General features: G+C 41.9%; 1 protein-coding gene across 11 annotated transcripts in view; it reads right to left on the reverse strand.

The window, feature by feature from the left end:
* CLCC1 (chloride channel CLIC like 1) overlaps nucleotides 1-23,771 on the reverse strand; it is a 33,192-nt gene that overhangs the window by 7,922 nt on the left and 1,499 nt on the right. For 5 of the 11 annotated variants that reach the window (XM_063624424.1, XM_063624423.1, XM_063624426.1 and 2 more), the window contains 7 exons: nucleotides 10,382-10,521; nucleotides 9,891-9,992; nucleotides 7,686-7,793; nucleotides 3,910-4,131; nucleotides 3,549-3,689; nucleotides 1,484-1,577; nucleotides 130-227 (listed from right to left, as the gene is read on the reverse strand). In XM_063624424.1, coding sequence (XP_063480494.1) covers nucleotides 130-227; nucleotides 1,484-1,577; nucleotides 3,549-3,689; nucleotides 3,910-4,131; nucleotides 7,686-7,793; nucleotides 9,891-9,992; nucleotides 10,382-10,510 — 894 coding nt within the window. In that variant the 5' untranslated portion in view covers nucleotides 10,511-10,521. Of the gene's footprint in view, nucleotides 1-129; nucleotides 228-1,483; nucleotides 1,578-3,548; nucleotides 3,690-3,909; nucleotides 4,132-7,685; nucleotides 7,794-9,890; nucleotides 9,993-10,381; nucleotides 10,522-14,442; nucleotides 14,546-23,771 lie in introns of those variants that run through there. The other 6 variants (XM_063624425.1, XM_063624427.1, XR_010117369.1 and 3 more) reach the window with 4 other exon arrangements.

The following is a 23,771-nucleotide window of genomic DNA, read 5'->3' on the forward strand; positions in this document are numbered from 1 at the left end:
ATCACTGTGCAAAAGTATTTTTTCTTGGACAAAGGCTTATTAGCAAAATGACTCAAACACTAAATTTCTTTAAAATACAAGGGATTTCTTACTTACTTTAAGTAAATTATTACAAAATATATGCTATACCTTTGTTGGTGGGACCAACCAAATAGGGTTGACTAGTAAGAGCTCATAGTATTTTTGGCATGGGTCATCCTTATAGGTCCATGAACTTCTAAACCATTCTGTTTAGAGAAACAGACAAAACACTGATCATTTCTTTTAATGTTGCATTTCATTCCCAAACAAGACATTACTTTGGTTTTGACCCTCCCTGACCACCCACCAATCAGTTTTAAATTATCTTAAGTTTTAAGTAGACTCCTTGTAATGCTGACTTTTAAATTTTTCATCTTATGTCCAAAATCATGTTCTAAAAATCCATTCAAATTATACATGTTTTATGCAGATACAAAATTGTATTTTATAAAAATGTCTAAAACGTAAACACTTTAAAAGCAATGCTTCACAAACACAAATAAGTACAGGTAAAATGGGAAGTCGAAATAAGACTGGTGGATTGTATCAAAGTCAATATCCTGGCTCTGATATTGTACTATTAAAGCTGTGCAAGATGTTACCATTGGAGAAAAATGGGGAAAGCGTACACGGACTCTCTCTAGTATTTCTTACTATGTGAATCCACAATTACCTCAGTAAATTTTTAATTTAAAAAGTCAGTTCTTTATGGAGTTTACAAAATAAAGTAGAATATTAGTTCTAATTTTTCCAAATCAGGCTTAAATACGTTGGGAAACTAGCCTGAGCTAGAGGCATTTCACTGTCCACTGAAGCCAGGAAGCAAGGCTGAATTGGTTTAGTTCCCTCAACTTTTTAGGAAACATTTATTTTGGAACCCATCTGCAGATTCTGTGTCAGTCATGGACTTGCATTTATAAAATGCCTTGGAACATTATTAAACCACCCCCATTGCTAGATACATACAACCAAAGGTAGTGAACATTCATGAGAATGTTTATAAAATGTGAAAGAATAAAAAAACTAATTTTTCCCATAGTTAAAAAAAAGTAAAGCTACAACATAAATTTCACAAGTCAATATAAGGCCATTAAATTTAAGATGGATATTAATTCACATATACATTCACTCACTTGTTTAATAAACTTCTATTGAGAATATGCCAGACACTGTGCAAAGGACGAGATGAACAAAAGCGAGCACAGGATCCTTCACACAGTCTTATGAAGGAAGACAGATAATATCAGAGCCAACATATACACAACTTCTATTCCTTCCCTGTGATTTTAGATGGGCACAAAAAGTCACTGGTTTTAAACCTAAAATGCTTCTTGCATGTTCTTCTGATATTAAAGATTCAGTCATGGAAAGCCTCCTCTGTTTTTTATCATTCTCTTTGTTCTATGTTCTCTCATTCTCAGAATTTCTATTCAAAATAAGGGCAAGTGCACAAACACCTTACCCCAGATACTTCCAGTCCAGTCCATCTTCTCGGCACACACATTGTTTAATGGCTCCATCTTGGCGACTTCAGCCTGATGCTGTGCAAAAGCTAGCTGACCAACACCAAAGGGAACCAGGAGAGGCCGTTACCAATGAAGGTTAGGCCTACACATCCAAAATACCTTCATTCAAAGAGTGTCTTTACCATTCATCCAAACCAGACTGTTATAAAAGTTTTAATTAAAAAAAGTACATATTATTATTACTATTTTTTCTCTTTTTTCCTGAGACGGAGTCTCACTCTGTCGCCCAGGCTGGTGTGCAGTGGCACAATCTGGGCTCACTGCAACCACCACCTCCCGGGTTCAAGTGATTCTCCTGCCTCAGCTTCCCGAGTAGCTGGGATTAAAGGTGCCCGCCACCACGCCCAGCTAATTTTTGTATTTTTAGTAGAGACAGGGTTTCATCATGTTGGCCAGGCTGGTCTTGAACTCCTGACCTCAAGTGATCTGCCCACCTCAGCCTCCCAAAGTGCTAGGATTATAGGAAAACATATTATTTGTAAAGAGTAGCTATTTCCAGTTCATGGAAAAGTACAGCCTTAATGCAACAAGCAAGCATAAAGTACTAACTACAAGTGCCTTCTCTGTAAGTAATTATAATGAAAAAGGAGAACTTTACTAAAAATATAGTTTTTAAAAATTAGTTCAGCCGGGCGTGATGGCACAGGCCTGTAGTCCCAGATACTCGGGAGGCTGGGGCAGGAGAATTGCTTGAACCCAGGAGGCGGATGTTGCACTGAGCCGAGATTTCACTACTGCACTCCAGCCTGGGGGACAGAGTGAGACTGTCTCAAAAACAACAGCAGCAACAACAACAACAATTAGTTCTAGCCATACAAATTAAATGACTACTTCTTACTTTCTTTTATAGTTGATGATATCCTATTTTGCACTGGATAATTTCCAGCACAATGACCAATATACAGTCACTGAGGTGACAATACTCAAGCAACTTTCCTTGCACATAGAATCTATGTTTAATTTGTAAATAATTAGTTCTAGGTACTATAATACTTAGAGAAAAAGGTTAAGGAAATGTCACAATGCTTTAACCAGATGAAAACATTGAAAATACTTGGCTACTTGACTCACTCTGCTAGAAAGATCTAAAATTTTCTTTCAATGATTATGCTATGTTGATGGGAACACTAGTGGTCCTTTCCAATTTCTATATACAGTATGATCCCAACTTTGAAAGATAATTAAAATCTAGAAAAATCTAGAAAGAAATACCTCAAACTACTGACAGATTTTCTCTAGGTGATAAAATTATAGGTGATTTTAAAAATTAATTTCTTTGTATCTGTCTTTTCTAAATTCTCTGCCATGAACATACCACTTATTCAAAAAATAACCTAATTTTTAAAAAGTAATATTTTGGTATCATTTCTAGCAAAGAATAGAATGACATACCCTAAATTACCTACATGATAATTTTTAAATATATCCACCTAGCTTTATTCTTTTTTTTTTTCTTCCTTGTTTTTGAGACGGACCTCACTCCGTGGTCCAGGCTGGAGTGCAGCGGCGCGATCTTGGCTCACTGCAACCTCCCAGGTTCAAGCAATTCTCCTGCCTCAGTCTGCTGAGTAGCTGGGACTACAGGCACACGCCACCAGCCCTGGCTAATTTTTTTATTTTTAGTAGAGACAGGGTTTCGCCATGTTGGCCAGGCTAGTCTTGACCTCCTGACCAAGTGATCTGCCCACCTCAGCCTCCCAAAGTGCTGGGATTACAGGCATTAGCCACCACGCCCAACCAACCTGGCTTTATTCTGACTTAGATGCCCAAATGTTAACAGTAACCGGGTTATGAAAATTAGGACTGAACTTTTTAACCCACTAACTGGTCAAGGAATCAAAAAACAGCTAAGAAATGTTCATTTAATTTCTCCCCAGCGTGGGCCACCTCTAATCACTGCCTCCAACCCACATCTAAGGCAAGATTGCTCTCAATGGATTAGAGTCTTCTTTCATTGTGAATAAATGTGTTAAAATTGTAAAACCCTCCATCCATGAATACCTTATATAAATACATCCAATTCCATCCCAAACTGAACAGAAAGCTGATGATTAAAACACGTCTCAACTGAGTGTACCAACGTACGTATGTCCACAGCTCGGTAGCCACTAAAACCACGATGCAGAGCAGACAAAGAAGTACCTTAAAACAGAGAGAAGCAGAAATCAGCCACCAAAAACACTCAGGGCAGCTAAAAAGAACTGGACTCAAAAGCATAAAATCATTTCTACAATTCTGCGGCTTGTTCATCAATATGGCATGAGTGACCTAGTACAGGTTCTTAACATAATTATGGTAGAGTTTGGAAAGTATTTTAAAAAGGAAATTTAATGACGTTGCCCTTGCCCTCATCCCATCTTACCATTAACACATTATATGGATCCACTCCAAAGGAATCTTCGAATCGCCACTTCCATGTTTCAAAATCATGAAACTTAAAATTAATTAAAATATCACTTAGTGCATCATCCAAGGCACCTGGTTTCCAGTCTTCTCCATTGAGAAACTTCTGTATTTCTAACAAAGTTTCTCTTTTAAGGATAATCTCAGCATCATAATGCATATCGCCTTTGTTTTCATCAGGCTAAATTACATTTACCAAAAAAACAAACAATAGAAAGAGAATTTTATTACTACTTGGTGAACCATTTTAAGACAAAAGCCAATTTGGAACTAAATATTAGTTTGCAGTATTTCATACGTATAAGAATAATAGCCTGGGCGAAGTAGCTCACACCTATAATCCTAGCACTTTGACAGGCCAAGGTGGGAGGATAGCTTGAAACCAGGACTTCAAGACCAGCCTGGGCAACAAAGCGAGACCCCATCTCTACAAAAAATTCTAACAACTAGCTGTGTGCAGTGGTGTGCACCTGGCTCCTGCCTACTCAGGAGGCTGAGGCAGAAGAATTGTCTGTGCCCCGGATTCAAGGCTGCAGTAAGCTATGAGCACACCACTGCACTCCAGCATGGGAGACAGAGTAAGACCCTGTCTAAAAAAAATAATAATAATAATATCCACCTGTCTTCACAGGCCAACATGAAAACCAAAGATAATACACGTGAAAAACATTTAAAAATTCTAGAACTCTATGCAAAAAAGATACTGTAGATTTCACTAAAATACAGTTGATTCTTGCTATTCGCAGTAGTTTTTTTTTTTTTGAGACAGAGTCTCGCTCTGTCGCCCAGGCTGGAGTGCAGTGGCATAATCTCGGCTCACTGCAAGCTCCACCTCCCGGGTTCATGCCATTCTCCTGCCTCAGCCTCCCGTGTAGCTGGGACTACAGATGCCTACCACTACACCCGGCTAATTTTTTCTATTTTTAGTAGAGATGGTGTTTCACCGCATTAGCCAGGATGGTCTCGATCTCCTGACCTCGTGATCCGCCCACCATGGCCTCCCAAAGTGCTGGGATTACAGGCGTGAGCCACCGCACCCGGCCTCGCAGTAGTTATCTTCTATAAAGTCACCTCAAACACCAATTAGCAAGTACTGAACCATTACTCCTATAATAAATATAGAGTTTGGTTCTTGCAAACCTGTCATAACATTTTTATCAACTGATCAATACATAACCTTGTTTTATGTGTTTCTGTACATTCCTGTTTAAGGACACCTTATTTAATATATAGTTCATTCATTAACACTGAACACATGGACAACTGTCCTATACCTTACGCTTGACTGAAGCCTATCTAATACACACCTTTTCCTTTTCTCTGTAAGCACATCATGGCCTTCTTGCACTTAGAAACGCTAGACCTCAGCTCAGCACTACATCAGAGGGGCCATTTTAAACAACGAAATCATGCTGTTTAATGATTGGTCTCAAAATAAATAAAAATTTAAAAAATCACCCCTCTCCCCTCAAAAAAGCATGAAAAAATATACCACTAAATAGACCACAAAAAAAGACACTTGTTTGCAGTATGAGAGCTGAAACAAGAAAGCAGTTTTGATTGCCTTGTTCCATCTCAGCTGGGAACGCGTGCAACAGGCAACCCAAATTTTTTACCACTCTTCACAGTGTCCCAGAGTAACCACAAAACACCTCGATTATTGACTTTGGGGTTACACAGACTTAATGAGGTCAATTCATAAATACGGAATCTGTGAAGAATGAGGATCAACTGTGCATCTTCATTTTATGATTCACTGCATGACTTTTCATTTGCTGACAGTTTTCAGATAGCCTAAAATCTGTATTAGTGCAAACAAGAAAAATAAGAAGGATCTCAAAGGGCAACAAAATAATGGGTTTCCATAAAATACATATTTATAACTACTTTTATTAGTGTGAGTTCAGCTTAGCAAAATCACTGTAAATAAATTTTGCATTAATTAGCCAGTTGATACAAATAAAATCTCTTTTTCTTTTATAAACAGTAAATACAAGGTGGGACATGGTGGCTCACACCTGTAATCCCAGTACCTTGGGAGGCCGAGGCGGTCACATCACTTGAGGTCAGGAGTTTGAGACCAGCCTGGCCAACATGGTGAAATCCTGTCTCTGCTGAAAATACAAAAATATTAGCCAGACGTGGCCGGGCGCGGTGGCTCATGCTTATAATCCCAGCACTTTGGGAGGCCGAGGCGGGCGGATCACGAGGTCAGGAGATTGAGACCATCCTGGCTAACACGCTGAAACCCCGTCTCTACTGAAAATACAGAAAATTAGCCGGGCTTGGTGGCAGGTGCCTGTAGTCCCAGCTACTCGGGAGGCAGAGGCAGGAGAATGGTGTAAATCCAGGAGGCAGAGCTTGCAGTGAGCCGAGATTGCGCCACTGCACTCCAGCCTGGGCGACAGAGCAAGACTCTGTCTCAAAAAAAAAAAAAAAAAATTAGAAACTAAATATTTTCCAGCATTTCCATCTTAAGTATTTTTCGTTCCATCTGTTTCCTTATCTAGGTTCTGTTCCACCCTGTACATAGCTGTAAGACTCAAATTACAGAGTATACGTATGAGAACACATCTGCTTCTACAATTCCAGAATAAGGTGGCGTTGTTATTCATCTAACATTCCTTTTTCTTTTGGTCACTTCTTACTGTACCAGGAAGATGGAGTATATGGCAAGTTTTGCCAGCCTACACTGTGCTGATGCAAGGGCCTTTCACTTTCAGGGATCTGCCTGTGACCACTTCTGGTAGATGGGGCTAATGGCCAGATCAAGACCAAAGGCTGGTCTCTGACTCTAAATCAGATTTAATTCTGGTGGCACACACAATAGGAAAAAAAAAGTCTATGAGCTTTTAAATGAGCTTTCTAAATGTTATAAGTTATTAAATTTATGTTTTCTTGATGTTTTCACTTTGGTAAGTGAATTAAAACTAAATTAATGCATTAAGTCTGGGAAGTTTTCACTTCCCAAAATGAAAACAGTGACTTCTTAAAAACAGAAATTTTGGCCGGGCGTGGTGGCTCACACCTGTAATCCCAGCACTTTGGGAGGCCAAGGCAAGCGGATCACCTGAGGTCAGGAGTTTAAGACCAGCTTGAACAACATGGCAAAACCCCATCTCTACTAAAAATACAAAAATTAGCTGGGCATCATGGCAGGTGCCTGTGATCCAGCTACTCGGGAGGCTGAGTCAGGGAGAATTGCTGGAACCCGGGAGGCAGAGGTTGTAGTGAGCCAAGATTGCACCACGGCACTTCGGCCTGGACAATAGAGCAAGACTCTGTCTCAAAAAAAAAGGAAATTTTAACAATAATTATGAACAATATGTCTATAAAGTAGCACTCACCACAGAAAACAACAAGGAAGAAAAACCACATAAAACACATTTTTCTTTTTCTCAGCATATACTGAGAGAAAACAAGGAGTAGGATCAGGACAGAATTATCACCCCACCTCCTCACCTCCATTAACTGGTGGAGCAGTGCACAGAGCTGAGTAAGTAAATCCATACAAACTAGAGGAGAAAGAGCGGTCTGCACTGCTCGTCTTCCACCAGAACACTGCAAAGCAGTATAGTAGTGCCTTTAATCCTGAATGAATAGCTTCTGGTTAAAGAGTCAGTCAGGTGGTCTCTGTTAAAAAGCATCACGATGCTTTCACGTCTTCATATTATTTGAAATTAATAAATAAAAATATACACTATACAGATTAGTATCACACCATCAAATACTCACAAGTCCAAGCTTTCCAGCTTCAATTAAAATCTTATTTAAGTATCTCCTAAAAACAGGATTGCTTTGACTTTCATAGTCTTCCCTCTTTTTCTTTTCACACTCATCAATCTGTAACCATAAAATCAATTCAACATTAGTTAGAGTCAAAGTATAATGTAAGGGTTAAGTTTCTAGCCTAGTGCTGCCATCGGGATCAAGGTAAGGAGCTAGTTGTTTTGATCAAGCTTGCATTTATCAGCTATAATACATTACAGTGCAGAGCTGGCCTGCTTCCCCATGTTCTCTTTGCAAAGGGCAAGTAGGCAACAAATAAGGAGCACAGATCCAGTACTTAGCCCTAAACTGGCAGTTTTTCTGCTGACTTTCAGCAACTTTAAAGCTAAAGATCAGGAGTCCAGGAAGCAGAGATCCACAAGCAGAGCATCTGGACCAATCTGCCTCTAATTCCAAAGCAACAATTTAACAAGAGAAAGGAGGAAGGAAGGGCAGGAGCGAAGAGCAGAATAAATACACAGAGACAAAGGGACAGAGAAACAGAGACAAGATGAAGCCAGAAAATGAAATGAAGGACACAACACAGTATTTCTTCAATGTGCATATGACTTTTGGCCTTTCATTAATGTTTTCGTGAGCAATTATCATCCCATGCTGTATGGAATGCTCAGGAAGGCAAGAACTGCAGCTTCTCCAGAGTACCATCCACATGGCAACCCTTCAGCATACAATTCTACACTGGAGCAGACTTACTACGAACTTAGCTCTGCCACCACCAACCCAGCAGGCAAGTCGCTGAGGGTAGTGGATAGTTTTCAAACATTAAAATAACTTTGTGATCATCAACTTGCATTTTTTAACTGAGTGTGGACCATGAGTTGAGCACTGAAATGCACGTCAGTGGATAAACATGACAATAATTGAGCAGCACACAGACTTAAAATAAGGACACTGAGCAGAGAAGGACACAGAAGGACGCAGCAGTTTCCTTTGCTCTCAGGCAAGGTTTGTAAAACCAGTTTATTTTCTAAACCTTAAAGAAACAACTTAGGAAAAAAAAAAAGAATTCAAGACTCCATTTTACTAATCATGTTCCTTACAATGTTTAAACCAGTCACAATGGAATAAAAAAATTCTGTAAAATGGTATTTCTGCATTTTTGCTATGCAACCAAACTTTTGTATAGCTCACTATACAGTAATAATACACAAAGTGAAGCAATTTTTTTTTCCTTTTCTTTTTCTTGTGGCTTCCTCAAATTATGGGAGTGAAGCAAATTTTATCCAAGTGCGTTTTCTCAAGCACTCAGGTGAGACAATATTTGCATTTAATAAGAATCACAAGCAGGGGGGTATAGATCTTATTGGGCTATATCTGGATCTCAATGAACGAACTCTCCCAGTCTCTCAAGCTGGGACTCATTCACTCTAGCTCTTCCCTTCCCTTATCCCCCCTACTTTCCTAAGCCATCAACATTTGCCTATTCTACCTCATAAAAGTTTAATATCTGCCTCTTATCTTCAACCCATCACTGCCTCATTTCAGACCTTCAGCATTGCTGGACCTCTGCAGCCTCCACTAATCTCACTGACACCCCCCTTCTCCATTCCAGGCCTTACCTCCTTACCTCCACACTGCTACCAGTTCACCCTGCCTACGCAGCCAACTGAGGGTCGCTCCCACAGCAAATAACGACTACATTCACATCCCTTGACTTATTTATTTTTGTGTAAGCTCTTCTTCAGCTACATTTTTTTAAGAAGACTGTATAAATGAAGGAATGAATAGCTGTTACACACTAAATTATAATAATCCTTCTTAAAAGTAACTCTCATGCTTATAAGCTGGTAATAGACACATTTCTTCATTTGCCACATTTGTTAAGAGTTTACTATGCCTCAGTCCTGTGATAGGTGATAGAGAATTAAGATGAATGAAACATATTCCTTGCACCAAGAAGTTTGCAGTCTGGTAAAGAAATACTTACAACATAGAGATATCAACGTTATTACAGGAAAATACAAGGTACTATTAGAAAAACCAAGGCTAGAATGACGAATGACAAACCCAAGTCAGAGTATCCAAAGAAAAATTTGACATATAAAAATCACACGGTACACAGAAACACTAGAAATACAAATTTATCAGCAGAGACAAGAATATAGAGCAATTTAACATAATAATATAAAATTTAAGAATTAAAAAACTAACCTTATAAGTTAAAGAATCAAGTTTGTGATAACATTCTGATATTTCATCAGCATATGACAAGTCAGGACTGACATCCTTTTCCCCTGAAATACCATATTTTGCCTAAAACAGAGTATAGAAACATTTTATTTCTTTATAGTTTAGTTACAAAAATAGCCTTTGGTTAATGAAGACTAAGATTCTGACTTCATCATTTCATGACTCTGCATGTTATATTCTTAAATTGTACTGAACCACAAAAAAAAAGTTTCAAATGTACATACTAAGAACTAAAATCATATTATTTTGCTACTTCAGGGGCTTTACATTCAAATTCAATACAAGGTAGGTTTGAAATAATTTTAGATTAACAATGTCAGGAAAATATTCTGCATAATTGCTAATCATGGATCCATGACCCTCATAGCTCTGTGCAAAACAACAGAGCTAGACTATTTCCATCATGGGACTGATAAGGTCTCACACACACATGCACGAATTTTTTTTAATACCTGAGATTTTCTCATTGTTCCTGAAGCAGCGTCATAGTTAAGCATGTCTGTGGGGTCAATCCAGTCATCATCATGAGCATAACCAGCTACCAGCAACAGACATTCACAAAGGAGCAAAGAACACAGCATCCTGTATAAGGCTAAAACAATTTTTAATATATATAATGAAATAGAATTATTTTTTAAATAAATTGGGTTTTGGGTTTTTATTATTATTATTATTATATTATTAGAGACAGGGTCTTGCTCTGTTGCCCAGGCTGGAGTACAGTGATACAATCATAGCTCAGTGCATCCTCCAACTCCTGGGCTCAAGAGGTCCTCCTGGCGAGCTGGGACTACAGGCGTGTGCCACCACACCTGGATATTTTTTTTAATTTTTAGTAGAGACAGGGTCTCACTATGTTATCCAGGCTGGTCTCAAACTCCTGGCCTCAACTGATCCTCCCACCCTGGCCTCCCAAAGTGCTAGGATTATAGGCATGAGCCATTGCACCCAGCCATATTGTTTTGTAATGAAAACTACTTCCTTCTAGAGTTAAGATAACACTTTCTGAACAGTATCTAAGGAAGAAGGTACACAAAATAAAAATAAATTGGTGTTCATATATAAAAAACATGCATATATGCATAATATGCTCATTGATATAAGAAAACCGGTATTTTTCCATATGGCCCAGCAATTCCATTCCTAGGTATATACCCAAAAGAAATGAAAATATATGCCCACACAAAAACTTGTACATGAATGTTTAGAGCCACATTTTTCGTAATAGCCAAAAGGTGGGAAAAACCCAAATTTCCATCAACAGAGCCAGGTGTGGTGGCTGACACATGTAATCCCAGCACTTTGGGTAGGTGGATCACTTGAGCTCAGGAGTTCAAGACCAGGCTAGGTAATGAAAAAAATAACCAAAAAATTAGCCAGGCATGGTAGCGCAAGCCAGTGATCCCAGCCTCTTGGGAGGCTGAGGCAGGTGGATCGCTTGAGCCTGGGAGGCAGAGGTTGCAGTGAGCCAAGATCACACCACTGCACTGCAACCCGGGTGACAGAGTGGGACCCCCATCACAGAAAAAACAACAACAACAACAAACAAATTTCCATTAACTGATAAATAAAACATGTATAGCCATGCAATGGAATACTATTCAGCCATAAAAAGGGATGAAGTACTGACACCATGCTATAACACCGATGAACCTTGAAAATGCTACATTATATGAAAGAAACCAGATATGAAAGACCACACATTATATGAGTACATATATATGAAATGTCCAGGAGAACAGGCAAATCTATTCAGGCAGAAAGTAGATTAACAGGTAGTTAAGGCTGAAGGTTTGGGAGCATAGTAGCTAAAGGGTACAGGGTTTCCTTTTGAGGTAAAGAAAAACGTTCTAAAATTATGAGAATGGTTGCAAATACATGCAAATATACCCAAAACCACTGAATTGTATACTTTTTTTTCTTTTTGACACGGGGTCTCCCGCTGTTGCCCAGGCTGGAGTGCAGTGGCACAATACCAGCTTACTGCAGCCTCAACCTCCCAGACTCAAGTGATCTGCCCACCTCAGCCTCCTGAGTAGCTGGGACTACAAGCTTGCACCACCACACCTGGCTAATTTTTTTAAATTAATTAACTTTTTTGTAGAGATAGGGTCTCACTATATTGCCCAGGCTGGTCTCAAACTCCTAGGCTCAAGCTATCCTCCCACCTCAGCCTCCCAAAGTGCCGAGATTACAGGCATGAGCCACTGCACCTGGTGGAACTGGACACTAAAATGGGTGGATTATATAGTATGTGATTTATAGCTCAATAAAGTCAATTTAAAAAAAGGTATTTTAATGAATCTCCCCCCTATTTTTTTGGTGTTTTTTTTTTTTTTTTTGAGACAGAGTTTTGCTCTTGTTGCCCAGGCTAGAGTGCAATGGCACAATCTCGGCTCACTGCAACCTCTGCCTCCCAGGTTCAAGCGATTCTCCTCCCTCAGCCTCCCAAGTGGCTGGGATTACAGGCATGTGCCACCATACTTGGCTAATTTTGTATTTTTAGTAGAGATGAGATTTCTCCATGTTGGTCAGGCTGGTCTCGAACTCCCAACCTCCACCCCGCCTTGGCCTCCCAAAGTACTGGGATTATAGGTGTGAGACACAGTGCTTGGCCCACCTGTTTTCTTTTAACAAATGAGAAATAAGAAAAGTAGGAAATTGCCAGGTGCAGTGCCTCATGCCTGTAATCCCAGCTCTGTGGGAGGCCAAGCTGGGCGGATCACTTGAGGCCAGGAGTTTGAGAGCAGCCTGGCCAACAAGTTGAAACCCCATCTATACTAAAAATACAAAAACTTAGCCAGGCATGGTGTTGCGTGCCTGTAATCCCAGCTACTCAGGCGGCTGAGGTGGGAGAATCGCTTGAACCCAGGAGGCAGAGGTTGCAGTGAGCCGAGATAGCGCCACTGCACTCCAGCCCGGGTGACAGAGTGAGACTCCGCCTTTAAAAAAAAAAAAAAAAAAGTGGGAAATTGCAATTCAAATGAAGTGACTAAACTTCAAAACCATTCAGAGAAAATAACCTGCCTTACCTAAGCCCCTGCATAAACAGTCAAATAATTTAAACACTTAGTAACTCCTCTATGTAGCTATTTAATTAAAATTAAATAAAATTTAAAATTCAGTTCCTCATTCCCCCTAGCTACATTTCAAGCACTCAGTAGTCACATATGGGTAGTGGCTACCATATTGGACAAGGTGGATACAGAACATTTGAACATTTTTATCATCGAAGAAAGTTCTGTTGGGCAACCTATCTTATACCTACTACATGAAAGAATCAGGCAAGAGAACCCCAAGATGACAAAGCCCTGGGCCCTGCCAATAAACAGCTTACAGTCTAGTTGTACAATAAAAATCACTCTAGGCTAAATTAAATACTCCTGTTCTCCATGTGCCCTGTATATTCTTCTGGCATTGGAGGCAATGAAATTAGCCATTTATCGGTCTGTCTCTTCCATTAGCACAACGGCTCTCAACCTTGGCTCCATGTTAGAATCACCCGAGGAGCTTCTAAAACTCCCAATGTTTTGGCCATATCCCAAAACCATTAAATCAGAATCTCTGGGACTAGGACCCAGGCACTGGGATTTTTTTAAGCTCCCCAAGTGATTCTAATGTGTAGCCAAGATAGAAAACCACTGTTAATGTGAACTTCTCTAGGGAAAGGTAATATCTTACCTAAATCTGAAGTCACCTTCCCACTGGCCTATCTTGTCCCTCTATCTCCCCAGCCTCAACACCCAGCCCAGTGGTTGGCACGTGAAAGACATTCAGTAAATGTTTGTTAAGCAGCAAATGCAAATAAAGCCATAGCAAGGACTCAAGGATTTTAGAGGTTCAAAGGATAAAGCACATCTGGCCAGGCACGGTGGCTCACGCCCGTGATCCCAGCACTTTGGGAGGCCGAGGCGGGTGGATCACCTGAGGTCAGGAGTTCAAGACCAGCCTGACCAACATGGAGAAACCCCGTCTCTACTAAAAATACAAAATTAGCTGGGTGTGGCGGTGCATGCCTGTAATCCCAGCTACTCGGGAGGCTGAGGCAGGAGAATAACTCGAACCCGGAAGGTGGAAGTTGCGGTGAGCCAAGATCATGCTACTGCACTCCAGCCTGGGCAACCAGAGTGAAACTCCATCTCAAAAAAAAAAAAAAAAGAAAGAAAGCACATCCGACTGGAGAAACTGGAAAGTGGAAAGACTGCACAGGAATGGGAATTTGAGGTATGGGTAACATCTTAAGTGCTCAAGATGGGAGAGGCAGAGGGCAAAGTGTATGCTTCAGCAATTGCAATTGCGAGGATGGATACAGTGAGAGGTAGAGGTGGGTGGGTGGTGATGACACTGCTGAGGAAAAAAGTTTACAACTAACTCCCAGCACTTTGGGAGGCTGAGGCGGGCAGATCATGAGGTCAGGAGATCCAGACCATCCTGGCTAACATGGTAAAACCCCGTCTCTACTAAAACTACAAAAAAAAAAAAAAAAAAATTAGCCAGGCATGGTGGCACGCACCTGTAAATCCCAGCTACTTGGGATGCTGAGGCAGGAGAATCGCTTGATCCTGGGTGGGGGACGGAGGCTGCAGTGAGCCGAGATTGTGCCACTTCACTCCAGCCTAGGTGAAAGAGTAAAACTCGGTCTCAAAAACAACAACAACAACTAGCACTAAGCGCACAGGAGGAGGAAAACCTGGATTCATTATCCAACAAAGAGGCTGAAGCAAAAAAAGGATGTGGTACTTGGCCTAAAAGAGTGGTGGCAACAAAACCAGAAAGAACACACATGGCACACCCTGAAGATCAATTCTACAGACCTTGGCCTACCAGCAACAAAAATGCTGATGTTAATTTTAAAAAGAAATTCATAATAAGAATATGGTTGTGGACCTGACAAAAACAAGAAATGGGGAAAGGATTCCCTATTTAATAAATGGTGCTGGGAAAACTGGCTAGCCATATGTAGAAAGCTGAAACTGGATCCCTTCCTTACACCTTATACAAAAATTAATTCAAGATGGATTAAAGACTTAAATGTTAGACCTAAAACCATCAAAATCCTAAAGAAAACCTAGGCAATAACATTCAGGACATAGGCGTGGGCAAGGACTTCATGTCTAAAACACCAAAAGCAATGGCAACAAAAGCCAAAATTGACAAATGGGATCTAATTAAAGAGCTTCTGCACAGCAAAAGAAACTACCATCAGAGTGAACAGGCAACCTACAGAATGGGAGAAAATTTTTGCAACCTACTCATCTGACAAAGGGCTAATATCCAGAACCTACAATGAACTCAAACAAATTTACAAGAAAAAAACAAACAACCCCATCAAAAAGTGGGCAAAGGGCATGAACAGACACTTCTCAAAAGAAGACATTTATGCAGCCAAAAAACACATGAAAAAATGCTCATCATCACTGGCCATCAGAGAAATGCAAATCAAACCACAGTGAGATACCATCTCATACCAGTTAGAATGGCCATCATTCAAAAGTCAGGAAACAACAGGTGCTGGAGAGGATGTGGAGAAATAGGAACACTTTTACACTGTTGGTGGGACTGTAAACTAGTTCAACCATTGTGGAAGTCAGTGTGGTGATTCCTCAGGGATCTAGAACTAAAAATATCATTTGACCCAGCCATCCCATTACTGGGTATATACCCAAAGGACTATAAATCATGCTGCTATAAAGACACATGCACACGTATGTTTATTGCGGCACTATTCACAATAGCAAAGACTTGGAACCAACCCAAATGTCCAACAACGATAGACTGGATTAAGAAAATGTGGCACATATACACCATGGAATACTATGCAGCCATAAAAAATGATGAGTTCATGTCCTTTGTAGGGACATAGATGAAACTGGAAAACATCATTCTCAGTAAACTATCGCAAGGACAAAAAACCAAACACCGCATGTTCTCACTCATAGGTGGGAATTGAACAATGAGAACTCATGGACACAGGAAGGGGAACATCACACTCCGGGGACTGTTGTGGGGTTGGGGGAGGGGGGAGGGACAGCATTAGGAGATATACCTAATGCTAAATGACGAGTTAATGGGTGCAGCAAAACAACATGGCACATGGATACATATGTAACAAACCGGCACATTGTACACATGTATCCTAAAACCTAAAGTATAATAATAAAAAAAAATAAATTTAAAAAATAAATAAATAAATAAATAAGAGATACCTGCATTCCCATGTTTATTGCAAGCATTATCCTCCATAGCCAAGATATGGAAACAAGTGTCCACTGACAATAAACAGATAAATAAAAAAAATAAAAATAAAAAAAAAAGAATATGGCTGTGGAAGGAGTTCAGCATTCATTTGTTCAACATTTACCAAATACCTACTGTATACTGGGCACTGTCTTTGTCTGTGTGTGTGTGTGTGTGTGTGTGTGTGTGACGGAGTTACGCTCTTGTGGCCCAGGATGGAGTGCAATGGCGCGATCTCGGCTCACTGCAACCTCTGCCTCCTGGGTTCAAACAATTCTCCTGCCTCAGCCTCCCAAGTAGCTGGGATTACAGGCATGTGCCACCATACCCAGCTGATTTTTTGTATTTTTAGTAGAGAAGGGATTTCTCCATGTTGGTCAGGATTTCTCCATGTTGGTCTTGAACTCCCAACCTCAGGTGATCCACCCACCTCAGCCTCCCAAAGTGCTGTGGTTACAGGTCTGAGCCACCGTTCTGGGCACTGTCTTAAGTGACAGGGATACCAGGAATCTACACAGACAAAGGTCTTCTTCAGGAAGCTTACATTCTAGGGGGAAAGGACAGTAAGTTGGCAAAAAACAAAAACAAAAACATGTAACTCGAGATAGTGATAAATCCTAAGAAGATAAAGCAAGACAGTGGTACGTATGGATTAAGTGATGCTGGGTATTTCAGGGTAGGCCCCTAAGATCTAAGACGGTCATAAATGCTTTGTCACTCTCCCCACGGAAAGATGGAGTGTATTTCCCCCTCTCCTGAATCCGGGCTGGCCCTGTGACTACTGAACCAAAATCCTTTGGTGGAAGTGGGGCTGCGATGGTTCTGGGCCTAGCCTTCAAGAGGGTCGCCTGCTTCTACTTCACTTTGGAACATGTGATGGTTAATTTTAAGTGTCAACTTGACTGGACTAAGGAATACCTAGAGAACTGGAAAGCATTCCTTCTGATGTGTCTGAAGGGGTTTCCAGGGAAGACTGGTTTGTGAGTAGGTTGACTGAGTGTGGAAGATCCACCCTCAGGAGGGGCGAGCACTATTCAGTCAGCTGGGGACCCTAATACAACAAAAAAGAGAAAAGGCAATTTCTTTTCTCTCCTGGAGCAGGGACACTCTTCTCCTGTCATTGGACATCAGCTCTCCAGGCTTTGGACTCCCAGACTTAACACCAGCAGCCCCTAGGTTCTCAGGCCTTCAGCCTCAGACTGAAAATTATACCATAGGCTTCCCTGGATTTAAGGCTTTCACAGACTGAGCCAGGCTACTGGCCTTCCAGGGTCTCCAGCTTGTAGACAGCCTATCATGGTACTTCTTGGCACCCATAATCATGTGAGCTAACTCCCCTAATAAATCCCCTCTCATCCATCCATCCTCCCACCCTCATTGGTTCTGTCTCTCTGGAGAATCCTAAGACAGAACATATGTTTGTGGGAACACACCCCTCTTGGAAGCCAGCTGCCACCTTGTAAGAAGGCCAAGTCACATGAAGAGGCTGGGTGCAGGGGCACACTGAGCTCCCAGCCTGCAGCCAGTATCAATGGCCAGCCATGTGGGTGAGTCATCTTGGTGGTTCCAGTCCAACCTCTGGTGACTGACTTGGTGACCCAGCCAACATCATGTAGAATAAAAGAACTATCCAGCTGGGCCCAATCACACCCCATAAAACCACAACATCACCAGCAGTAATAAAAGTATTGTTTAAAGCCATTACACTTGGCCAGGCACGGTGGCTCACACCTGTAATCCCAGCACTTTGGGAGGCTGAGGCAGGCAGATCACAAGGTCAGGAGATCAAGACCATCCTGGCTAACACAGTGAAACCCCGTCTCTACTAAAAATACAAAAAATTAGCCAGGCATGGTGGCACGCGCCTGTAGTCCCAGCCACTCGGGAGGCTGAGGCAGAAGAATCGCTTGAACCTGGGAGGCGGAAGTTACAGTGAGCCGAGATCGCGCCACTGCACTCCAGCCTGGGTGACAGAGCAAGACTCCGTCTCAAAAAAAAGAAAAAAAAAAGAAGCCATTACACTTTTACACTTTAGAGTGGTTTGTTACATGCAAGTAGATAAACACAAGAACATTTAAGGAGAAAAATAAGATAATCTTAGGAAGATTTGGAGAACATCCAGAGAGAAGACACAGCAAGTATAGAAGCCCTGAGTGGGGAAGAAGCTGAAGCAGTCAAGGAACAGAAAGGAGGCCAGAACAGCTGGGTCTTGGGAATGAGCTGGGAGGCAGGGAGGCGGGGAGGTGGGGAGGGAGGGAGTGGTAGACCACAGTAAAGAGTGTGGTTTTTACTCTACGTGTAACAGGAAGCCACTTGAGGCTTTTAAATAGGGGCGTGATAGAATCTGGTTTACATTCTAAAAGAAATTACTATGGCTACTATGTAGAGATTAGAATGGAAGATTATCAGGAGGTTAGGAGGATCTGTAGTCATCCAGTTCAGAGATGAAGGTGACATGAGCTAAAGACAGCAGCAAAGGTGATGACAAATGGTCAGATTTTTAAAATCTGTAGGTAGACCCTACTACATCTGGCAAAATGACCAGCTAATAGGTCACTAGGCATATTTCTTCTTCCGTCTGGACAAATGATGACTCTATGTCTCAGCCTCTCTGTGAAGTATGGCCATGTAATAGTTAAGTTCTAGCCAATGCAACAGGTAGAAGGGATATGCACCACATCCAAGTCTGGCCCATGAAAACCTCCCAGGTGCCCTCTCCCAACCAGGGAATGCCCAGGACACTGAGCCCTGGAGGAGGGCAGCCAAACTATGCAGGCACCTGGGCCCCTAAATGACCACCTGGAAGGCCACCCATTAAGTGGGAATATAGCTTTTCACTTTCATGTGAGCAAAAATTAATTTCCTTTATGGCATATACTGAGATATAGGGGTTTATTTCTTATAACATCTCTTGCTACTCTAATACAGAAATACACTATAGAAATTGCTGAAAATTTGGATGTAGGTAAGGACAAGTGAAGATTTGGGACGATTTCTATGTTTGTGGCCAAGGCAACTGGGAGAAGGGAAAAGACTGAGGAAGACTGCAAGTTCTGAAAGATCAAGAGTTTTGTTTGGATATAGTAAATCTGAGGTGTCCACTGATGTCCAAGTAGAGATTGTAAATATGCAGGATGAAGCTAAGGAGAGCAGTGGGACTGCATTTGAGAACCATCAGGATGCAGACAGGGTTTAAAAGAGATGATCTGGGTAAGATCACCAGAAGATCTATTATGAGGACAAAAGACTGAGTCCTGGGCAAGCCAACATTCCGGGATCAGAAAGAAGAGGAGGAACCAGCAAGAGATACTTCTAGTGAGTGCTATGAGGCAGGAAGAAAACCAAGAGAGGCTGGAATTCCAGAAGCCAAGTGAAGAAAGGAGAGAACAGACAAATATGTTGAATGCTGCTAAGAGGTCAGGCGATCAGAGGGCAGCAAACTGACCCCTGGATTTGGTACAGCAGCTTTAACAGAGAAAGCCTAGCGGGAATGGTTAAAGGAATCATTCAGGTAAAGGTTTTGGATCAAAGTGACACAGTAACTCTACAGTGGTACCCCCATCTATGGTTTTGCTTTCTGAAGTTTCAGTTACCCACAGTCAACTGCAGTCTGAAAATATTAAATGGAAAATTCCAGAAGTAAACAGTTCCTAAGTTTTCAATTATGCGCAGCTCTGGGTAGTGTGAGGAACCCTCTTGCTGTCCTGTTCCATCCCACCTGGGACGATGTCCACACTGTAGGAGTCACACTCCAGTCACTTGGTATCCATCTGGGTTATCAGATCAACTGCTGTGGTATCTCAGTGCATGCATTCAAGGAATCTATACTTTACTTAATAATGGCCCTAAAGCACAGGAGTAATGATGCTGGCAATTCAGATATGTCAAAGAGAAGCCATAAAGTGCTTCCTTTAAGTGAAAAAGTGAAAGTTCTCAACTTAATAAAGGCTGGGTGTGGTGGCTCATGCCTGTAATCCCAGCACTTTGGGAGGCCGAGCAGGCGGATCACTTGAACCCAGGAGTTCAAGACCAGCGTGGCCAACATGGCGAAACCCCGTCTCTACTAAAAATACAAAAATTAGCCAGGCATGGTGGTAAGCACCTGTAGTCCCGGCTACTCAGGAGGCTGAGGCAGCAGAATTGCTTAAACTCAGGAGGCGGAGGCTGTAGTGAGCCAAGATTACACCACTGCACTCTAGCCAGGGTGACAGAGCGAGACTCCATCTCAAAAAATAAATAGGCCAGGCACAGTGGCTCATGCCTATAATCCCAGGATTTGGGAGGCTGAGGTGGGCAGATCACCTGAGATCGGGAGTTTGGGATCAGCCTAACCAACATGGAGAAATCCCATCTCTACAAAAAAATACAAAATTAGCCGAGCATGGTGGCACATGCCTGTAATCCCAGCTACTAGGGAGGCTGAGGCAGGAGAATCACTTGAACCCGGGAGGCGGAGGTTGAGGTGAGCCAAGATCGCGCCATTGCACTCCAGCTTGGGCAACAACAGTGAAACACCGTCTCAAAATAAATAAATAAATAAATATACGAAAATTAGCTGGGTATGGTAGCACACACTTGTAATGCCAGCTACTTGAAAGGCTGAGACAGGAAAATCGCTTGAGCCTGGGAGATGGAGGTTGAAGAGAGCTGAGAACACACCACTGTACTCCAGCCTGGGTGACAGAGTGAGAATCCAGCTCAAAAGAAAAAAAAATTAAAGAAAAAAAGCTCATATGATGAGGTTGCTAAGATCTATGTTAAGAACAAAACTTGTATCCATGAAATTGTACAGGAGGAGAAAGAAATTCATGCTAGTTTTGCTGTCGCACCTCAAGTGAAAAAATTCCAGCCACAGTACAACTGTTATTACTGCGTATTGTTATAATTTTTCTATTTTGTTAGTTACTGCTGTTAATCTCTTACTGTGCCTAACTGATAAATTAAACTTCAGCAGAGGAATAGATGTATAGGAAATAACATAGAATATATATAAGGTTCAGTACTATCTGAAGCTTCAGGCATCTACTAGGGTCTTAGAATGTATCCCCCAAGGGTAAAGGGGGGACTCTGTACTCCAACGCATTTCTCCAACTCCTACTGCTGGCCAAGATGGAGTAACAGGGACCAGATATACCCTCCTGCCTGAACAACCAAAGCTCTGCACAAAATATATAGAACAACAGTTTCTGGCCAGTTGTGGCGACTCACACCTGTAATCTCAGCACTTTGGGAAGCCAAGTCAGGAGGATCACTTGAGCCCAGGAGTTTAACACCAGCCTGGGCAACTTAGGGAGATTCCATCTCTACAAAACTTAAAACAAAATTTAGCTGGGTGTGGTGGCACACGTCTATATTCCCAGCTACTTGGAGAGACTGAGATGGGAGGATCACTTTAGCCGGGGAGGTTGAAGCTGCATTGAGCTGTGATCACGACACTGTTCTCCAGCATGGGTGACAGAGCAAGACCCTGACTCAATTAAAAAACAAACAGGCCGGACGCGGTGGCTCACGCTTGTAATCCCAGCACTTTGGGAGGCCGAGGTGGGCGGATCATGAGGTCAGGAGATCAAGACCACGGTGAAACCCCGTCTCTACTAAAAATACAAAAAAATTAGCCGGGCGTGGTGGCGGGCGCCTGTAGTCCCAGCTACTCGGAGAGGCTGAGGCAGGAGAATGGCGTGAACCCGGGCGGCGGAGCCTGCAGTGAGCCGAGATTGCGCCACTGCACTCCAGCCTGGGCGACAGAGTGAGACTCCGTCTCAAAAACAAACAAACAAACAAACAACACTAAAATCGCTGTTATGCTCTGGAGATACTTAGAAATACTGAATACTGTATACTTTATTGGAAAAATTAAGAGTTCAACTAAGGAGGAAAGCCATGGAAGAAGCAAATACCAGAAAGGAGAGTGAAGGCTAATCAGGGCAACAGAAGGCAAGCCAAAAAATGCAATGGGCAAAAACCAAGGAGGGACTTAATTTCAAGAAAGTGGTATCAAGCGTATTCAATACTTCAGAGAAGTGGAGAGGAATAAAGTCTGGAAAAAAGCCATTGGATTGGTTAATTAGTTGGCCATTTATGACCTTTCAGAGAATGACAGTGAGAAGCCTAATTAAGTGGTTAAGAAGCAGGTGACAAAGGGAGTGTGTAAACTGGAGAGAGGCTCTGAGATGGGAGTGCATGAAATCAAGGCTAGGGGAAGGGTTCTTCATAGGCAATGAGGTTATACACTCCATAAACAGAAATGAATGAAGAGGGATAAAGACAAAATTTCTAAAGTAAAAAGAGAAACTGACAGATTTCATAATATCAAGTGGACAGAGAAATTACTAAGAGTAATTTGCATTTCTAACACTGTATGTGAGGAGGTTAAGATGGGGGAAACGGAGATTTGGAGGGGAAAAAAAGTACCATAGGAGGCATTATACAAAGGGAAGTGAATGAAAAGCTTGTCAAGCAGTTGAGATTTTTTTTTCTTTTTTATAGAGACAGGGTCTTGCTATGTTGCCCAGGCTGGTCCCGAACTCCTGAGCTCAAAGGATCCCCCCCGCCCCCCGCCTTGTCTTCCCAAAGTGCTGGGATTACAGGTGAGCCACCATGCCAGCCAGGCAGTTGAGTTTTGACTGTGACATCCACAAAGTCATACTATTGGCAACTATGTTACTTTCTCCAATAATGACCAGCAGTTCCATAGATTTCTCCAGGGATAGAGATTAGCAATGCAGAAATGATGTAAGACCGGAGGGTAAGACAGAATAGAAGAATCAGCTAGAAATTCAAGCCCTCCTGCCAGATCCCCATGGTCACTGACTGAAGGCTGGAACTCCTTGAGAAATCATAAAACGAATCTCACACTTTCTCCAAACAAAGCTGCATCTAAACCTGCTGAAGAGCTTGTTAAAAAAAAAAAAAAAAAGATTCTGATTCAGTAAATCTGAGGTAGGTCTGAGATTCTCCACTTCTAACAAGCTCCTGGTGATGCCACAGACCACACTCTTGAGTAGCAAAGTGTCAATCAATAGTAACCATCCTAGCTAGTTTCGTTTAATGGTGGCACCTATGTCATTCTAGTACTTGTCAGGGGATACTACTCTCTCTCTCCCGCAGTCCCTACTATTTTTACCATTTCTCTCCTGTCTCAGGCTTCGGTACTAATAATTTTTAAATTATAATATACATAATAGTAGCTAAAGGCCGGGCACGGTGGCTCACGCTTGTAATCCCAGCACCTTGGGAGGCCAAGGCGGGCGGATCACCTGAGGTTGGGAGCTCCAGCCCAGCCTGACCACCATGGAGAAACCCTGTCTCTACTAAAAATACAAAAGTAGCAGGGCGTGGTGGCGCATGCCTGTAATCCCAGCTACTCGGGAGGCTGGGGCAGGAGAATCGCTTGAACCCGGAGAGTGCAGGCTGCGGTGAGCCGAGATCGCGCCATTGCACTCCAGCCTGGGCAACAAGAGGAAAACTCCGACTTAAAAAAAAAAAAGTAGCTAATATTTTGTTACTACGTGCTAACCACTGTTACATTAATTTAATCCTCACAAAACTACTGGAAGTAGTTACTCCTATCTTCACTCATCTTCATTTTACAGATCACACAAAGTA

This window comes from Symphalangus syndactylus, chromosome 12 (assembly GCF_028878055.3).
Source record: "Symphalangus syndactylus isolate Jambi chromosome 12, NHGRI_mSymSyn1-v2.1_pri, whole genome shotgun sequence".
In the NCBI taxonomy this organism is placed as follows: domain Eukaryota; kingdom Metazoa; phylum Chordata; class Mammalia; order Primates; family Hylobatidae; genus Symphalangus; species Symphalangus syndactylus.